Genomic DNA, 21,098 nt, shown 5'->3' with positions numbered 1-21,098 from the left:
AGTGTCTTAAGCTTTTGTTTACAATAGCAAGTTGGCATATGGCAATTTCTGTTATCAAAAGAGTGCCACTACAACCTTGCTGTTTGTGCTGCACTTTTTCAAACCATTCCTGAGCGCTCTGTCATGCGTTTTTAGACGCAAAGATGCGTTCTGTGCGAGCCGCTCCCAAGTCCTGAGTATTTGGGCGTAGTTGCAACACTGTTCTCGTAAAATATGTGATACCAGAGGCCTTTGAAACGTCCGTGCCCAGGGCAAATCAAAGTCATAATCCGTTCCTACACAGAGGAAAGAGCAATATACAACTTCTGACTTTAAGTAATGTTCTCTTTATTTGAGTCTTGTGACAGAAATCGACAAATCAACATCAACCCAGTAGATCAATCAGATTAAATGTAACATGCATAGGTTTGGTTAAGAGTCGCATCAAGCCAGTCTATACAAAGGGGCGGGACAACAGCTGTCGGGCCATGTCTGATGGTATAATGAGCATCAGGCAAACAGCTTTGTGGGGTTGCACAGGGGTCACAACCTGTTAACACATACAAACACTTAGTGTAATGCATGGAATGCAACGTGTATTCAATCATGTTTTAATTTAAGTTTGCATCTTTTTAAAGGAAAACCGACATTAAAGCTTAAAAAAGACCATTATATTTTCTTATTTCATAACCCTCACCTCACCAAATGCAGAACAAGGTAGAACATACTCCCATAGCACCGACAAACTGGCCCTCAAAGACATTGTTGTATTTGTTATCAGTCTCGAACTTGATTGATATGAGCTGTCCTTGGATAAGCCTGAAGCAATATTCAGACACATTCTTTTCCCATGAAAACGTCTTCAATTAAAGGAGCGTGCCAACAAAAGGAACGAGCGAAGATTAAATTAATATAAAAGTATACATTAATATCCGACCGCTGTAACCTCTGAGACGCTCTGGCATGTTTGCACTCAGAACTTGCAAATGTTTAATACTGTATGTGTCGGGGGGACGCAATAGCAAGATGGAGGGGTATAAAGAGTAGAAAAAAAGATGAGAGCGATCTCCCCGTAAGATTGATCTTCCCCCACAATGCTTCTGAGATTCTTCAGAGGAAAGGGAGAGGCAGCCATCGGGACGGCATGCAGAGGAGAGGCCTCTCATCTCACTCTCTCCCTCTTCTCACAGTTCCATCATGCCCTTCACTTTTCTGACAGAACGCAGCAGATCTATCGTCATCCTCCTACTAGAACTGATTCCGACTCTACACACATACACGTGTGCACGCGGCCTTCACCGCTTATCCAGACTCTGACCCTGAGATCTGAGCTTTATAAAGACAAAGGGTCGAGCAGATCTACCGGCTCCCCCGTATAGACACATCCCCAGCTGTGCTGGCCCACACTAAAGACTAAACACAGATCACACTGTGGACCACAAGATACCACATGGAACATGATGCAGAGCGATGCTGAGGATGAAAAGACACAGAGAAAGATCACGATATAGCAGAAGTTTAAATATCACAATTTATTGCATTATATTCCCACCACTATTAAGGGGACCGAACATTTGATGAACGGCATTTGTTGTATTGCGATTCGTTGTTTACGTGTAATGTTTACGTGTTTTGTACTGTACTTAGTTCTTGCTGCGCAAGTGTGTGTGCATTTCTTTTCTCCTGGCTGTCAAGAGGCAGTGAAAAGCCCTTTATGACTCCTGTATAATTGTTATGGCTTAATCACCATAAAAGCACATAAAAACAGACAACCCGTTGAGCTACTGGCCAGGAGCCGGCTCAAACACACAGAGGCTATACACACACAGTCACATACTAAAACACTTTGGTAGTCCTTAACCGTCAGCATTACTGGAAACAATTCAGCATCACAGCATAACTTATGAAAAAGTGCAAAAATCTCTACCTCATATTTTCATTTCTATACAAGAATATGTTGAGTTTAAATGCCACATGGACCCTTTTGCAATAGAAACTTCATTTGTGATGATGCTTACAATTTTTATATTACGATTTGTAAATATATATTTGTAATTAAAGGAGAAAAACTGCTGATGCTAGTGTGTTAGCATTTCAGAAATTACATGCTTGCATAAAATAAATAAAAGACACTTTGTAGTTATTTGTGTTTCCATGCATCCATATTATCTGTGTGAAGTTTAAGTTTCCTGTGGTCATGTACACGCATATATACGTTACATCTGAGGTGAAGACACATAAGAAAGTATTTTCTGGAAGGAAAAAGACAGGAATGTGAATATGCCAGTTGAAATGTTATATTTCTCCATTGTCGCACAGGCGCAAAATATAAAAGAAAAACGAAATAAAATTACAGCGATGTTTGAGGGTAGCAAAGATAAGTGTGAAGAACATGGGACAAGGGGGGAGTGAGAGCAGATGAAGTAGGTATGTTAAATATAAACCACCTCATGGCTGGCAGCAGGAAAGAAAGGGGGTATTTTCAAGAGGCAGGGCATCACTGGACCCTCAGTGCTTCCGATAACATCCAACATTCAGGCAGAAGAAGAGGATTGGGAGGAGGGGGACAAGGCAACGGAGGAAAGGAAAGATACGCACTGAGATTCTGGTTGCAAAAGAAAGTATCACCACCCCACGAACGCAAAAGTCACAACGGGATTTCTGATGGGAAAAATGTGTTTCTTACAGATGAGAGTAAGATAGAGAGAGCTCAGCCAAATGTCAAAGATGATAAATGGCGGAGTGCATGGAAACACCAACACACTCTTTAAGATGCGAACAAACAGATCATTTCGGTTGGACACACAAACCGAGAAACAATTAAAGGAATAGTTCACACAAAAACGATATTTTACTTATACAAATAACGTTTTTTTGGAATATCCCAACCACTTTTTTATTTAATGAAACTAAATGGGGACTAGGGCTGTCAAGACATTATGTAACTAAACACTGACTTACATTTTTGCCTTGCACTCACACAAACGATTATGACTTTAGTAAACTTTTAGTTTGGTGCACAAGTCATACAGGCCGCTATAACTAATTTTATGGTGCTTCTTTTTGCATTTCAAAACACCGATACCCCTCACTTTCATTAGAAGGAACGGGTATAAACTGAAGCTGTGGAAAAACCATCAAAGTAAATAAGGCAATTTTCATTTTTGAAAGCCGTCCCTTTAAAGTTACACACAAAGAACAGCAAGCACACTTAAAGACCTCCACATTCACGCATTTAACATTATGTGTGCCAATGCACGTACACAAACACCTACCATTAATTAGTGCCGTTATCTCCGCAGCCTCACTAAATCTAATTACAACTGGTTTGTCATTAACCGGGAATGATGGTTAGGAAACGTTAATGAGAGCAACTCGCTCCGGAAGAGCCCAAGTGAACCGACTAAACGTAACACCCTGGCTTTAGTTTGGGTCAACAGTTACGAAAGCCAGTTAGAGCAGGTCTTAACAGGAGAACATGCAAACAGGATTCTGTTGTCAGGATGTTAGGTATTCGTTTCATGACATTTATACTAATAAAACAAACATTTGACGTTGTCTTTTGTGAACTGATAAAGGTTTTACTATTAGTTTTGGGCATCAATGGTGTCTTTTACATTTTCTCATAAATCAATTGATGTCCTGCAAGCAGAATTCACCTTATAGATTAAGAACGTGTGTTTTATACTTTCTTTCGCTTGCACGACCGCTTTTAGCAAGCACAGTCGTGTTTTTATCAGCAGCATAAACTGAAATCTGCGAGTTAGGAGCTTTAACATTAGAGAAAGTAGAAAGCCGGTGTCTCGTCCGATGTGTGCCAGGATGAGGTGTGTCTGCGAGTGTATGTGGATGACTGTAGATAATTTTAATATCAGGCTGGTGTGGATTGCTGATAGTGTTTTAAGGCAGGGCCCTATGGACTAAGCACTGGTAGTACCTATCAGTAATTAGTAACCATTCGCTATCGCTGATAAGATAAACTCACCCTGACCTTTTCCATTTGGTCACCATGGTAACGGGCCCTCTACCCCCCCTCTTGATATTATTTTAGTGATTAAACAGCAAATAGCAGGGAGATGGAAGAAACAGATAGCGATGATTAATAATGGTGTTTGGTTGAAGTGAATGTATGTGTGTGCGTGTGGTGGGGGGGCTCGGTGTCGGAGAGCAGCGTGAATAGGCTTGGCTTGGCTTTTTTGCAGTGAATAATGGAAATTTAAGTTGAGGCAATAGGAAATAATAGCACGGGGTGAGAGCGATAGATGTCTCGTTTTTTTCTTTTCCCTTTTTCCTGTGAAGCACTTTCGGAGGAAAAAGAATATCCCACCCCAGCCGAGCCCTTTACCCACAATACCCTCATTCTCATCATTCACCTCTTAAGACTTATCTCTGTTCTGATTAATAACAACTTCAGCACTCGCCGAATGTAATAGTTTTCACTAATAACATGGCATAATCCATAACAGCATATTTGAAACATATTTCATTGATTTTGCATGTAACAACATTGACTATCACACCAAAGGGGATGGATGAGGGGCGTTTGGAATCTTTCAGAAAGACTGAAACATACAAGATGTATGCTAAATATAAGGCATGCACAAAATTCTAAAAAAATAATAAAATATAATATTATTCTGCATGTTTAGATGTATTGTGACCATTCCGGTCAGGTGTCTGTTGAATTCAACTTTAGGAGTGACAAAGTAATCCAACAGCAATGTAAAAATCTGACAGCATAGCAAGTCACATGAAAACTATTGTTTGAACTCTCCTAAACACAAATATCACTGTTGCATTGCTTAAAAGTGAATATGATCTTGTTTCCTTTGCAGTATTTGAGGTCTCTAAAAATACAGAGCATCTTTCTGTTATTTTGACCTATTTCTGCAGTTTCCAGTTTCTGAAAACAGGCAAATGGAAACTTTTAATTTGTAAGTTCACAGAATTAAACAAAAATGATCATTTTACTTTAACACATACCTACAAATTGTAAATTCATTTGAAATGGTCTCTTAATTTTTTCAGCGGGCATGTTATATTTTATGCAGTAAAGAAAGATGTCATGTGCAAGGTCAATATCACTTTGTCATTTTATCAAATGAGTTTCTGGTCAGTTGCCAGATAGCAATCAATGAACTTCACGATAGGAAAATAAAACAAAAACTTAGAATATAGCTTTGCAAAAATAAATCTTTAAATTTTAGGAGAAACGTAAAGGCTTTGCTCTGAAACCTCTCAGAGGACATTTGCATAAAAAAGAAAGATTGGCCGTGCATGCAAACTGGGCCCAGTTTACTGAAAGGTCACAGGGCAAACAAGAGCATGGCTTGACATCTCATATCAGGCTGATCTCTGCTTCGATAAGGGACACCTACCCAAACTATAGACAGGACAGACACTCAGAAAATCAGTTTCACTGTCGCAGATTCAAGTGATACCGTGCATTCCATCAGATACAAGACTTTGTGACTACAAATATCTACAAAAACTGACCGTCAGGGTAAGATAAAATGAAGATGCTGTTGTCAAAACATGACCAGGGAACAGAGCAGACCTTTCTCTGCAACCACTGACCTGAGCAGATCTTTGGAATGTGGCTGCCATCAACGATTTGGGCAATCTGATGAAGGTTAGCCATTCCTAGATATTCCAGAGATTAACATATCTGCAAAAAGGAATGCCTGGCCTCTCCAAACAGATAATGAATCCTGTACTTCACTTGATATGAGGTTTGACAGGGAAAGCAGATGTAAGAATAAAGATACACAATACCAGATCCTTAAAAAATTAGGGAAGCAGACATCTGTACTGCCCATCTCAGATACTTTCAGTACAAAGATGTCATACTAGAGCTAGCGCAAAGGTTCGTTCAACAGGGCCAAGGGACACACACGTCCACACTGTGTCTGCTCTACTGCTTGGGTAAGCGAATTAGCCTCTGCGATGGTTGAAGAAGCAATAAGGCTGGAGAAAAAATGGATAATCTTTTATCTCTCAACCCTCCCCGATGATTTTTATGGTCCATATCACTTCTCTGACAGTTGATGTTCCACTTTTCTTTTTCATTATTTATTTATCTATTTTTGCTTTGTGTGAATTCAGCTAAAATACTTCTAAAGCCCTTAATGGTGTTATCGGGAGCTCAGATCTGCTGCCATGCGCTGCTTTTCATTGGAGATATTTGCCAGCCCGACCCTAAAGAAACGGGACTTTATCAAATGTCTGACGAGACTGACACGGCCAATTATTGACAAATTATTCTTTCAGAGCGCACACGACTCCCTTGATGAGCAACGAGTCCCTTGATGAGTGCGTGGTCCGCTCTGTCCTCTGGGCCCCGAATCAGATTCGATTAAACGCTCAGCACTTCTGCGAACAAAGCTGCACGCACCCCGCGTCACATTAGCTCTCATAATGCGCTCATGAACTTAGTAGTGATCACAATGACTTTTAAGAGCTTTTAAGATCCTTTACATTTATTTTGAGGAGCTGCAAAGACGATGCATGACAGGGCCATAAAAACTGTTTATCGCACACTGCCTCTGAGGCTATACATCATATTAAATACATATTTAAGACAGCTAAACTAGATATTCAACAAGAATCTGTAAAACAGCTAAAACAGTATCAGATACTAGGTCGAAAATACAGAAAATGCCATTTACAAATTTGGAGGTTTGTGTAGAATGAAAGTGATAGTACACACAGAAATAAAAAATGCTCATTTATTTACTTCATAAATGATATGTTTTAGTGGTTTTGTTTCCATACAATGGAGGTCAATGGTTGAAGTGTTCTTAAAAATGTATTATTTTGTGTTCTGCAGAAAAAAAGACTAAATGATGACAATATTTTCATTTCTGAGTGAACTATCCCTTTAAGGCACAATCTGTAATAGTCCTAATATTCAAAAACAGGCCGTGTTTGAAGCACTATATCAGCAAGTAAAATTTCACAGTCGGATTCATGGTTGTTAGTGAATGAGACAGGTTTTAGCGACAAAATACCACACACAAAAGTGATGCAACTGAATTCACCCGTATCTCTCCCAAGACTGAGCTATTCTGGTTAGACCACAACAAATCTTGACTAAAGACTCAGAAAAGCTATTAGCCTGAAATTTGAACTCTAAGCACTTAATATCTGTCAGGAAAATAATGCTTTATCGGCTATTTGCACTGTGCACTTCTAAGTACTGCTCTCTTATCGAATGCATCGTCATCAGGGGACTTTGACGCATGACACACACACACTGATAGTTGAAAGCGGTTGATGTGCTGGCTTTAGGCAGAGAGGTCACACGGAAGATGGGCCAGAGGACAGCGCTGCAGCAGGACAAACTGCCCACTTGGTCTGGGTCCAGTTCTGCAGTTTTGGGAAGGTTGTAGTCTGGACAGGAGAAGCTGCACAAAATAATCAGCTGGTGAATGACATAATGTTGCAAGTTTCAACCAGAAGCATTCGTAATGATGGAGCTGGTGGGCTATATAAGACAAAAAAGATTCAGAAACCCTAAAGGACAACACAGGGATTAAGAAAATATCCAGCTGGCCCCTGTACCTGTACTAGATATTAAATGGAGATTAAACAACTTACAATTATGAGAAAAGAAATTGAGCTTTACCATCAAGATATTGGTGATGTGTTAGTGGTTTGAAATTCAGAATTTTTCAACCAAAAAGCACTAAAAGGAGAGCGTCTGTACAATAAAAAGGTCTTGACCTCAAACACGGCGACTGGTTCAGGGTGCCAACGTTTTTTCTGTCCTTTCATGTGCGGCCCCTTCATTGTGCCTGCCAAGTCCACATCCTCTGTAACGAGGGTGTAGTTTCTTAACATTCATCATCACTGAACTCTGAAACTTTATCAGCTCCGGAGCACGGCGCCATGGCCCCGGCCCGGCTCGCTCCAGCTCTCAGATAGGGCCGATAACACACTGATAGATTACAGCAGATTGTTTTACTTCAGGGGACACTGCTGCCTTTAATACTAATACTTAGACAAGACTCACTGCTTAAGGAGAGAGAGAGAGAACAAGAGGAAAGGCCATAGAAGCCAATTGTAAGTATGCATGTGTGTGTAAGGGATATACACAAGAAGATTGTTATCAATTTGGGCTCTAACAGTAGCACAGGTTTAAAATGACAGTTTTTCGTAGAGATTATACATTCCTTTCCTTTCACAATCTGATTTAATAATACACCGTATCACAGAAACTCAAATGGTGCATGTTGCTTTTTTTTGTGGCTTAACGTCTCAACATTAAAAAGTGTTGAAGTATGTTTCAGATTTATGCGCTCAATCTATATTCGAACAATAAGGATTAGGCTAAAATGTTTATTTAGGTTATACGGTTTATAAACGTAATTTAATTACAGACTAACAGATTATTAGACTTTTTCCATACCTGCATATTAAGGTAAAATTATATATTCACCTGTAAAACAAATCCAACTTGATAGATTGAGTTAGCATGTCAAATAAAATTTCTGAATAAGTGGGCAGTTTGCACCAGGAAAAGCCATTTTGTTAAACAGACTTTATACATCATGTCAAAAGTGTAGCCCTGCAAAGCTGTGACTAATATGTCAATAATATATATTTTTTAAATATTTTTTAAATAATTTAATTCTTTATGCAAGTCAATCAAAATTACTGTATAAATAGGCAGTTAAAACAGACTGCCATACGTCAAAATTATGGAAAACTATTTTTTATATATAATAATGAATTCAAAGCTAAATATATTTTTTATATATTTTTAAAAGATGTTTTCTGTGCGTCTCACTTCAACTCCAAATAAATAAACAGGGTCAAGTGTGTATCATAAGGCCTTCACAAAAAGGTCAGGAACATACAAAAACACACACACACACACACACAGACATACACATTTTGCTCAGAAAGGAACAAAAAACCTATGGTAACGTTCTATTACTTCCCTTTTAACCAGAAGTGACTTTAAATGCACTTTAACAATCATCCAATCAGCTTTCCTCAACAGCAGAGATCATCCAATCAGCCATCATCAACCACAGCCATCATCCAATCAACTGTCCTCAACAGCAACAGACTCCTGTCACCCACTGCAACACGCCTGTCCACTGTGTTCTGCCTCTTTATTTGGGTCAGATTGAGGTTAGCCTTATCAGAGGCTAGCAGCTCTAAAAATGTACAAAAGTGTGTATGCGTCTGTGTGTGTGTGTGTGTGTTAAAGGTAAGGGAGGGTGTGAGAGAAATGTCTGTCGGTTGAGAAACAGCAGAAGGGGTTAACTCAAGCCTAATCGTTCACTTTCTGACAGAGATGGGGAGCAATTTCCACACAAACTGTTCTGTCCGTGCTTCACACTTAAAATAATAATCCAGACAAACAACAGTCATCGGAAAGAAATCCTAATAGCACCGTACATTCTTAATATTTAGCATCAAGCGCTTTATCAGCAGGTCCCATGAATAATCCGTACGGTAATTTCTTTTCTTTCTCCCTTTTTGTTCCTGGCATTTTGGTAGAGCGAGATAAGGCATAAAAAACAACAGAAGGGCTAAGAGAGTGAAAAAGAGAGATAGATAACATTGATATCAACTCCTACACAACGCAGTCATTCCCTTATCTGAGCTTTTTATCATGCTTTCGTTATTTTTTCTTCTTTTTCTCTTTGCCTCCACTCCCCAGTTCTTTGTAGACCCACTGAAAAAGGTCTACTGCCCTTAAAAATCCAGGCAAGGTTTTGGTATCAAATTAACCTTATGCAGGCTTTTTACGGGCCCGCTAATGTGAATTATTCAGCATGCGGTGACACGCGGCTGGAGAGATTGCCGTTTCAGAGGGAGTGTCGAGATTTTGTGAACATTTACTGTTAAAATAAAACTATGATTTCCGCTCCAAACGTTAGTGGGAAAAAACGGCAGTGACTCAGATGCAAACTAATAATTTCTGTACTAGTGTAACACCCACAGAAAGTATAAAGGGCTCTCTAATCTATCAAGGTCAGTTACGGTGCCCTGAACAAATACTACGTTGTTTAAGAGAGCGGTTCAAGTGAGCTCTCTATGTAAGCAGAGAATGGACGCTTGGACAGAAACACAGGAAGATAGACGGACAGATAGTCGGTCAGACGGTAAAATAGACAGAAGGACAGAATTTCCTTGCTAATCGACCTGATTAGCTCATCCGGTATGAAAGGGATAGTAAACAAAAAATGAAAGTTCTGTCAGTAGCATTTGTTTCCCTACTGGTAGTAAATGGGGAATGAGATATGTTTGGTTACTTACATTCTTACAAATATCTTCCTTTGTGTTCGGCAGAACAAAGATATGTTTACAGGTTCAGAACAACCTGAGGGCGAGTAAATGTTGACAGAATTTTCATTTTCCTTTAAAATGTTATTCTCCCTCATGCGGCTTCAAACCGGCATGCAGCAATCCTTCCTGTACAACCATTTCATGACAAACTTAGCCCCTCTGACATAAAAAATATGATCCAGGAATATCACAGCCTCAAAGGCAAAGTGCAAAGAAAAAACAGCCAATGATGATTTAGAAAATGTTGAGAAACATCACCAGTACAATATAAATGGTCATTAATGGAACTAATAACATTCAGAAAGTTAAGAAATATATATTTAATCGTTAGAATCAGTATTGGCAGATATCACTCTGCATAATCGGCCATCGGTATCAGTGGAGAAATTTAGTAGTGCATCTCTAGGAAGAATGTTTACGAATGCATGGTGGAAAGAATAACAGGGAATAAGAGGATAGTGTGAGAAAGACAGACGGACATAGAAAAAACAAAGATGAAGCGATTTACTGTACACAAATGACTTAATCAGTTTCATCAGTACGATATCTCTGTGAAACAATTGGTCATACAGATGCACCCTCGAAGAGTGTGTTATTGCAGATGGGAGGTCATCGGCAGTGATTCAGCTGCCTACGCACTGCCTGGCTACTTCCTCTGCTTGCTGTGGGAAATCAGAGGTCATCAGGCTACAGGTGTTGCCATCCCTGCCCATTTCCAGCATCCCTTACTTTGTCAGAATAATAACAGACACAGTCGAGCAAGTGTTTCCATGAGAGAGTACGTGTGTGTGAGAGAAAGAGTGAAGTGTTTAGACGGTGCATGTTTATGAAGATGGTGTTGTGATTGTGCGTTGTGGAGTGTCATTCGACAAGATTCCAAATGTAATAGTCCCTGAGAGGCACTTGAATGGAGTCATTCCTCCATCTCACCCCGGCAGCCCCCCTCTCGACCCACAAACCCTTCTAAAACTTTCTTATTAACGGCACCATCTCCAATCTGCCCTCTCCGGTCCTCTGCTCTACTTCTCAAATAAACCTACAAAGAAAGAGAAATTAACGTAGGGGACGTTTTTCTCCCATCTGCCCGACTCTTTTTCTAGATAGCTGCGGAAGGAGTGAAAGAGAGAGAGAGAGAGAGAGAGAGAGGGGGAGAGATAGATAGAGAGAAAAGGAGCAAAAGAGAAAGAGGCAGAAAAAAACATAATTTATCTGTGTATTATCAAGAAAGGCAGACACTTTAATCAGTCAGCTATGAAGTCAGTATTTCCATTCTTATCTGTTGCAGGAGTGGAAATGGAGAGCAGATAGTGTGCTGGGAGCCCATCGGTGGGCAGGAATGATAATGGGAGAGAGAGGGCTGGCTATTGGACCGCTGTGTCAGCTCTATCTGCACCCATTATCAAGGGCCTTATCGGCGCTGCCATCAGCCAAGCTGTAATGGGGCCAGTTCAACTTTCCACATTATCATACCGCTAAGACCTGGTTCAGTGAGGCTAGAGGTCTGACTGGAGACATAGGCAGAAGGGGGGGTTCGGAGTCAGTGGGGGGGGGGGTGGTAGAGACAGAAAGAGGAGACATTTGTTGGGGGGGTGGCAGTCCGCCGATATTGTACAGAGAATGGAATGGGGGAGAAAGAGAGTGAAATAGCTGGAGAAGGCAAGACATGAAAAAAAGTTTTATATGGACAAGGAGGGGCTTGTGGAAAGGGGTGGGGTTAGCAAAGGTCAAACTACATTCTGGGTAGAAGAGAAAAGGTGAGTCTAAAAGGCCTAAAGTCCACCATCGTCACATCACATGCATTTAACTCTTCTAATAAATGATTTAGTACTACAAGTCTTATCAAACTATAATCATCTCTGTATCAATAATATTGTTATGCGATTGTTTAAAAAGATAAACACTATATGGATAATGACCTTTGAAAGGCAAGATTTCATTTTAGATAGTGTAAAGAGACTGATACAGTGCACTGAAATTGAAGCCACGCAAGGATTACTCATTAAAAAGCTGGTTGGAACACTCAGACCAAACAAAACATTCCTAAATGGCACATGACAGTACTCTAACTGACCCATTTCAACTTTTTTCTAAAATCCTCCTGACCTTTTTGCTAGCATGTGACATGCATTACTTTTTCCCACCACAACCAACATGGAATATTTGCCTTACAATCCTACTCCAAGCACTGTGTCCAAGGATCCACACATTGACAATCAGCTTCTAAAATGCAAACCCGTGATATAAAGAATTTTTGGTTTTTTTATCTTAATTTTATTTGAAAATTAGCTGCCAGAATTTTAATTTTTACATTGCACCCAACAACAATGTGCCCATCAGCCTTACACTTTTTGTCCTTTTTATTATTCATATTTTTATAAAGCACTTAAAATTATATCTAACAGCATTATACAATTGTTTTGTTAAATGTTATGGCACATTTGAGCTGCATTAAACAGTCTTCGTATATAAGCCATCACAGATGCAACCAACTGTACTTATAAATGAACTGTAAGTATTTGATATAAAAGACAATACACTAACATGCCTAAAAATGCCCTTATGAAGAACAAAAAACTTCCAAAATTTGCCCCTTACTTGAAACCTTGTTTCGGAAAAATTATGGAAATCTGTTTGACTGAGAGTTTTATTGATTGGTTACTGAAAAAGTAGCTTAGATGTAGTAAGCTCCATTTTCCATATTGCTGCTTAGCATAGCTACATTTCCCAGGGTGGTAGCTTTAGTGTAGTGAAGTAACTTCTAGCTTTGCTCACTACATTTTCCAAGTAGCTTGCCCAACACTGCATATGTATATTTGTATTTAAAATTGTATGGATTGCATGAATCGTTGTCTAGTCAAACAAAGTTTAAACAGATATTTGCAACATGTAACAAAGTATTGTGTGTACACTTTATGTAAGAATACCTACAAATGAGATCAGGTAGGCCAATCAGGTCAGCTGCCAAGCAATGACTCACATGGCCTACACACAAGCTGACCAATCCTAAAGTTAAATTATGTCAAACACACATCAGAAGGCGGGAGAGGTCTGCCTTCTTTTTCTACAGCCGGCCAAGTGAAGTGTGTGAGTGCGGAAAGTGGAGAAACTCCGGTCTAGACCACCTCTGTTCAGGCCTTGCTCCCTAGAGGCGGTCTAACCTCTCCTCTTTCTGGGGCTTTTGTCCCAGCTGCCCTTATGTTCTTATCTCTTCTCTTTCCACCTCTCCTTATGAAACATGCCCGGTGTTCCCTTCCCACAAGAGCCTCATGCCTGGCATAAAGTATAACACCTAAGCCTGTGGTCTCTGCATGGCGAGCTAACCTGAAAGTTAACCTGAAGACTTTTATCTTTCTGCTGGATAAAATATGTGCAAAACTGCATATCTCCAAAATGGAATAGTAAGTTGTTTGTAAGTCAATTTGTAGAGTAATGTGCTAGTAAGCCAAGGTCATAGATACCATTTTCAGGGAACACACATACTCTTAAAACCACTTTGGATAAATGTGTCCGCCAAATGTGTAACTGTAAATGAAGTGAAATGCAAGTAAAACCGCTCTTGGTAGCCAACAAAGTTACACATAACACTCGAGAACAGAAACTCACTTGAACCTACAGATTTAATCTATGGCTTTATGGATTAGACCATCTCACCCATCTGAAATGTTTGCATAAAATCCCCTTCGGGATATCTCCCACAATCCTTTTAAAGAAAACAACAGCACAACTCAAACTTTATGTTCTTATTTAACACTACATCAAACTGATAGCCCACACCCCCAACCACGGCAATTAAGAACATCAAATAAAGAACACGACATCAAACCTCGCCATGGAAATCTATCCATCTAATCGACCGTGTTAGCATGATCCACATCAAAAATGACTCCTCCACATCGGACGAATTATCATATCTCTACTCTCCTTAAGAAGCAAGTCATTAACTCCCACCAAAAAGCACAGAACTCAGCCGCCTTCTAAAAAGAATTTCTCCTTTCTGCGATGGCAAATCTCACCTCCATTTCCTATCAAAAACGGCACATAGAAAATAAGTCACTCCATGAGATGCTATGTGATAACGGTGCATTAAAAGATTACTGCCTTGTTTCCATCTTGTTTTTAATTGCATTGGGGCCAGAGGCTACAGGATCCTTAATAACGCATTCATATTTTATGCTCATCCACTGCTTTAAAAATACGCGCAACAGCATTTTTGCGTTCGAGAGTTTCTGCCTGTCTTGACATTTGGCAAGGTTGGAGTTGGGGTTGAAGGGTATTACAGAACTTCTGTGACAAATATGGAACTGTCGGTTTTAACAGATAAATCCTGACAGCGCTGTTCAAACTGACATCATTCTGATGTGTTATTTACTTATTTACAACAAGAAATTGTGGTATTGTTGCTGTCCGTCATGCAAGCAATGCGGAACTTGCTATGGCAAAATATTCCCCTTGACAAGTGGCATCGGTTTATAATCGGACTCATTTTTTTTTTACTTAGAGGTTAATCACAGTCTCATGATTATTATTATTTGTATTTATTGATAAATATTCCTATAAACTAAACTGTGGCTTGTTGAGAAGAGGTGTGGTATCACTGATCTACGTGATCTGACCTACACTGAGCTATAGTCGTCACCACAAAATAAAACAGATTTGGGGATGGTCGATTTTTATGGGTTAGTAAGAAACCATAAAGCAAACCACGTTAACACCCCAAAAGTTTTACTATATAATTTACAGAGAACATAAGAATGCATTATCTTTCAAAGATAATAAGAACATACATGTATATACACAAAAAAGAAATACAGGTCTATGATATACATTCGATGTTATCCACTTCCATTGTATGGACACCAAACTAGAGAGACATTTCTTGAAATATCTTCTTTTGAGTTTCACAATAGAAAGAATGATAAACCCTCTAACACTTATATTGGATTAAACAACCATACACATTCCAATGATGTTACATTTATGCCCATTCAAAACAACGGAAGAAGTGAGGTGCTAATGGGTCAATGAGGGTAGGGTTATCATAACTCACTTTGACTTCCCCTTGCGCAAACATTTTAAAAGCACAATAATTAATCAACACCCAAAGGCTTTTTTCCTTTACCCTGGCAACCACAAGTCACTTCCTAAACCGTAAATTCAGAGCTACAGTTACAGCTTTATGACATAATTTTCAGCCCACACAGAGAAAGCTGTCTCACCCAATCAGGGGGGATTTTGGACTGAACCAATCAGCTGTATTGACCATTTGAAATAAATTACACAGCACGTAACTACACACATTTTAGTTGAAATACACTATCTTTGAAACCACTATATTTAAAAGTCTATTCAATATTTGTCAGGTCTTAAAGATCTGAAATATCTTTGTCAGGTAAAATTAAAAAAATTGGTTCTGATATATATAGGCCAGGTCTTAATGACCTTGCTTTAAGATAATCAGATACTTGAAGCATCGATTGTTATGTTTTGTTTTAGAAGTCGTCCTTGGCTTTGCAACGCGTTGTAAAAAACCTTTATAACTCTTTCTCAGCGTGTTCACCCATTATCACTCAGCATCTAATATCTCGCAGCAAATCAACATTTCAGGTGCATTGCTGACGCCACAATCTTGTTTCCTTTCTCAAGGCAAAGAGCCGAATACTTGTTTTTCACCAAAATGCACTCAACAGATTATATCACTGAACAAAAAAACCCTGCATCTCAATGCTATCTTGCACAAGATCTACAGTGAGTAATATGTGGAATTAGTTTTAATTAAATTAATGAACTACAATGGTTTTTAGGAGGAAAAACAGGGGCGGTAACAGAAGTGAAGGGGGGGCTGGGGAAAAAAACGCATTCACACCTATCATCTAATTATACAACAACATTAATCACATTAGGCCTGGAACTGATTGCCAGGGTCCAGGGCCCTGCTGTTTTTTTACGTGTAGCTTTGTTATTGCAGCACAGCCTTAGCTCCTGCCTGCTCTGGGCTGATAACAACTCTTATCTCACTTGGCAATCTCTATCTGTACCGGAGATCAGGCCCCAGGCTTTATCAAAAGTTCACATCAAGCTAAAAGCAGAACAAAGAAGGAAAACACACAAGCAAAAACCATCAAGTGCGTATATGTGTGTGTGTGAAAATATGTGTGTGCAGGCCTGTGATCTTTCATTCTCTGAAATATTTTGGCCGAGTAATAAACTAACCCTCGTGTCAAATGACCCCAAGAAGCAGAACCTGACGGCATCAAACCTCTGAGAACAGTTTCAACAAAAACAGGAAGAGATTCCATCAGTCGTCCACACTTTCAAAAGTGCAACCCTAAGGAGGTTGTTACTCAAACAAGTGCATTGTCTGGAGCGCAGCGCCCCCCCTTCTCAAACATCCTCGGGGCCCCTGATGCCGAATTCTGGGACCTCACGAATGATTCATGCTGACCTCTCAGAGTAGTTCGAATGATGTCACTGTTATCGCTGAGAATCTCTTCTGTGTTATCTCCCAATCATCTCGACGGCTCTCTTATCGGCCCCCATGATCTTACCGCGGCAGCTGCTTTTAAAACGCAGAATACATCCATCTACCATTTCTGTATTCCTGCCTCTCACTCTGAACACCCCCCCCCCTCGTCTTATCAGCCTTGCCATCCTACTCTCCCCTTATCTGTCTTTCTCTCTCTTTTTTTAAACTTATCTAGAGATACACCCAGCCAGACCCAAACAACAACAATACAAACATGACAAAGATGAGAACGCTTCAGCCAAATGTAATTATAATCCCAGCCCCCACCAACGCTCGCGCTATCTGCTCGGAGATCGCCGGCTCATCTATCTTGTCTCACATCTCAACCGCCAAAATATAAGCCCTGGGATGTGGCCCCACTAGGCTGAGAGCTAATCTTTCCATCTGGGAGGGATGGATAATCTATCGGAGCGATCTTTACCATTGGGAGAGTGAAGCACAAAAGACACACAAAAATATTTCCTGTCAACACAGACTTCCACGATACCGGATACTTCTCTTAGAGCGGCCGGGAGTGTTATCCTTCGAGTAAAAGAGTAACAAAACAATCGCACACGTATTACAGGCAATCGTATTGACGTCTATATATATATGCAAAAAAGGCGAGACAGATAAGATGGGTGATATGAAGTTCCAATGCGTTTCTGAGTTTCACGGTGGCGGGGGAAGGGGCAGGTTCCACCTTTTTTTTATGAGACGTCATGAATGACATCTGCTTTATCTGGCACCGAATCTGAGATGCTGTTCCAACATCTTCATTAGACTAATGGGATGTCAATTCGGGACGTATGGAACTCGTGGGGCTGTATCCACGTGCACTTCAAAAGCAACCAGATCTGAAATCTTCATGGGATTTGATGCTTAAAGGAAAGATAAGAAATGTTTATTCTGGATTGTTCAAAACATCAGCTATGAATGATGTGTGCAGTTGATTTGTCAACACCCACGTCGGAAGTTGTAACACTGGTTCTGCATTTCAGAGCAGCCGCTGGACCCAAAAACTAGAGGCTTTCCAGAAAGCAGACATAGCTTTATATAAGATAAACGAATAGGGTCATCAGGCCATTGGCATTACTGCCCAATATGCTGAAATAACTTCTCAGTCACTTAAACAAAGCTTGATACACTCAGCGGTATATGCTAATGCTGCCTTATCACACCATTTTTCTTTTCTATTCGAGAGTCGCGTTCTGCCTTTGAATCACATTAATATTTATTTTTTGGAGGAGCCCTTTCAAACTCAACCTCCAAGATATTGCTACTGTGCTTATCGCCTGAAAGCATCATTGCTGGATGAAGAACTGAAACAGGGCCTGGCACCAGAGCAAAACGACTTTTCAGCACTGTTGGTTCTTTTGAGAACGTGTGTGTGACAAGGGTCAATGCATTTTATTTTTAATTTCCACATTTATAACTACAGCAAAATGTCACATTTCCTAGTAGTTGCTTACATCTTATACAGCTTGCGTGTATAAATAATGTAAAATGAAGATGCCTCGTTGGGAAGGTGTCTTAACATTACAGAGTTAAATGGATTGATGAAAAAAAGATCGAATTGTAACGCGCTATCTCCAGAAGCGATCGGCTGGGCGCGCTATCTGACGCCTCATCTCTGGAAAGAGAACTGAAAAGCAGGGGAAAATGCAACGGCAGCCACAGACAGAAAACAAATAAAAGATCCAATTTTAATCCTTATCTCGGCTGGGATCGGATCGCTGTTTATCTGAACTCATATCGTCTTTTTCAGAGAACAGTGACGTTTCCACAACCGTATTAAACAGGAAGTCACTGTTACGCTTGGGTTGGCTTATGGAGCAAGCGAAAACACTTGATCGACGATAAACTAAATAAACTAAAACAAGAGACATTTGAATCAACTTATTTGCTATAAGCTCCCTAAATATAGGTAGTTTGAGTTGTTTAAATAAAGCGCGCGTGAGGAACTTTGTGGCAGAATGCTGCTGCAATGTAAGGTGAGCTTTCCACGCGCTACCGGTTACTATGGCAATTCAAAGCGAAGTATTGAAACTTAATGTAACCTTTGTATTTCATTGTTTGAGCTGCGTACAATATTTAGATTACAAGCATTTAAACACAGCGCTCCCACGCTCCAAAAATGCTATTTGCATTGTGTTAATAGGAAGATCTTGTCAGTTTCCACGAAATGGTAAAAATGGCATGCCAATGCGGAGCTCAAAAAACTGCGATATCCTGTCACATGAACAATGTCACGCACTTTTTACAAGGGACCACCATTCACAACAACAGCACCGGGAATATTGAAACTTTATATACGTACGTTTGATCTGCCGGGGTTTGCTCTGTTTTCGTCGGGACATTATTCCGTCGATCCTGCTAAGCTTGCGGCAAAAGCGATCAGTCCACCGGGGCGACTAGCAGCGGCACCACTGGATCACAGTTCTCCCCCCGTCCGGAGACACCCGCATGACCTGTACTTTGATATTAGGAGCTGAAGGAGCTACCTGTGGCCGATCGAGCTTAGTTACTTTTCCACGTCTTCCCGAGACGAGCGCCCTATCCTCGCCGTTTGTCACAGCGTGCGCGGTGTCTCATAGAGTCTGCCGATGAAGCCCTGACAGCGCGCGTGCTGTTAAAGGAAACCAAATCTTTAGGTTTCAATGATTTGTTTATTTCTACTCCGTTTAAGCACAGAGACAGAGAGCACAGTTCTCAACGGGTCTCGATCGACACATGAAACAGCGGTGCTGATATGTTATGACACGCCTCCGTCACGCCCCTTGCGTATGATGCCGTGCCGCACGCGCTTATGTGGCCGCGCATTCAACATTTGAGATGCCCTAGCATTGCATTTTCATCAAGGCGCTACTTTTGCATGTTAAAATTGTCCTCAGTAATGGGCAAGAATTGGAAATTCTAAACACGATGTGACAAAAAAAGTTTGGTTTGTAAATGATGCATAATAAATATGTTGCATGATAAATAGTAGTTTTTTTTAACGCAACAGTGCATCGTTTCTTCTATATCTTCATTTATATTTTAAATTATTGGCTTTATTGTTCACTGTTTTGATGGTACAACGTTATAATTTGTTATTGTTTGTTTGTTTAACAAAGAATAGCAATGTAACATGGCCAATATGTCTATAGATAAAAAGTCTATAGATATTTGTAAAATGTTATGAACAATCTTGGTTGGTGTTTACAGGACATGCACGTGGTATATAATAATAGCTGTCAATCACTGTAGCGAAAAGAGAATAGTGTAATTATAACATACTCTGTGACCTCCAAAATAAACTCACTGCTTCCATCTAGTGACCAATACAAAGCTTAACCTTCACAACAGAGGCCACCATGGTTAATTGTCGTATCCCTTACATACAGACCACACAATTTGAATAGAAATGTCAATATCCATGTCGGATAAAGTAACAAGTATGTTGTGGTAGAGAAACTAGAACAAAACAATTCTATTTTGTGTCCACATCATTGGTAAAGATCTGTTTTTGATAGTTATATCTGAATGTGTGGTTTTGGTGAATTGGAGAAACCTTCTCAAAAATGTTTTTTTAAATTAAAGACTATTTTTTACATTTAGAATGAAAGATGACTCACTAAAACCATTAAATGTAATGAAAAAACAAAAATTTCACAAAAGCAGATTTGATTAAATAAAAAAGGTAGTGTGTAGTTATAGATTAATACTATTATAAATAATTTGTCTGTACAAGCTCTAGTGAAAAGATATTAAAATGATATTTAAGTACAAACTTAAATGCATATCTTACATTAAAGCATGGAAGTTCCTGTTAAGTGCATGTCATGAATTATTAAACTATCGGTGAATATTCTGAACTGACATAAGCATTGTGCCATACACCTCGATTTTATTAGTTTATAAAAAAGGAATTTATAATGGCAAAATAAATGATCTACATGAAAAGACCAAGGATGAAATGCAAATTAATTAGGATCTCAGTTATTACTAGAAGAACATACTTAACTGTACATCATTCTAGTTGGAGAAGGGATCAATGAAGTCCATTACTTAGAAATGTATGTTATTGAAGTAAATTGTTTGGAGCTCTGCCACAAATATATCAACAGAATCAGGGGCAGTGGGGTGGGGGCGTGGCGGATTTTGGGGTTCAAGCCACAAATGTTTTTCAAAAGCCCGGAATCTGTCTCAGGTTTCTAAAATGAATTCATTCAGTACGCTGGGTGGCAGCATTCAGCTTTAAACTCGGCCCTCCACTCCAGTAAATTTGACAAAAGAATACGTTGAGCTTAAATCAAAGGTAAATGACATG

At 39.7% G+C, this 21,098-nt stretch overlaps 1 protein-coding gene across 2 annotated transcripts in view; it reads right to left on the bottom strand.

Annotated features, from left to right (window-relative positions):
- The window catches only part of zfpm1 (zinc finger protein, FOG family member 1), a 59,933-nt gene extending 40,363 nt beyond the window's left edge, over positions 1 to 19,570 (bottom strand). The window contains exon 1 of one of the 2 annotated variants that reach the window (XM_079465246.1): positions 19,107 to 19,570. In XM_079465246.1, the coding sequence (XP_079321372.1) occupies positions 19,107 to 19,146 (40 nt within the window). In that variant the 5' untranslated portion in view covers positions 19,147 to 19,570. The remainder of the gene's footprint in view (positions 1 to 19,106) is intronic. The other variant, XM_079465245.1, reaches the window with a different exon arrangement.
- Positions 19,571 to 21,098: the final 1,528 nt, after the last annotated feature.

The sequence above is a fragment of the Barbatula barbatula genome (assembly GCF_947034865.1).
Source record: "Barbatula barbatula genome assembly, chromosome: 10".
Taxonomy (NCBI): Eukaryota; Metazoa; Chordata; class Actinopteri; order Cypriniformes; family Nemacheilidae; genus Barbatula; species Barbatula barbatula.
Note: the sequence above shows the minus strand (reverse complement) of the source record. Positions and strands in the feature narration are given on the sequence as shown.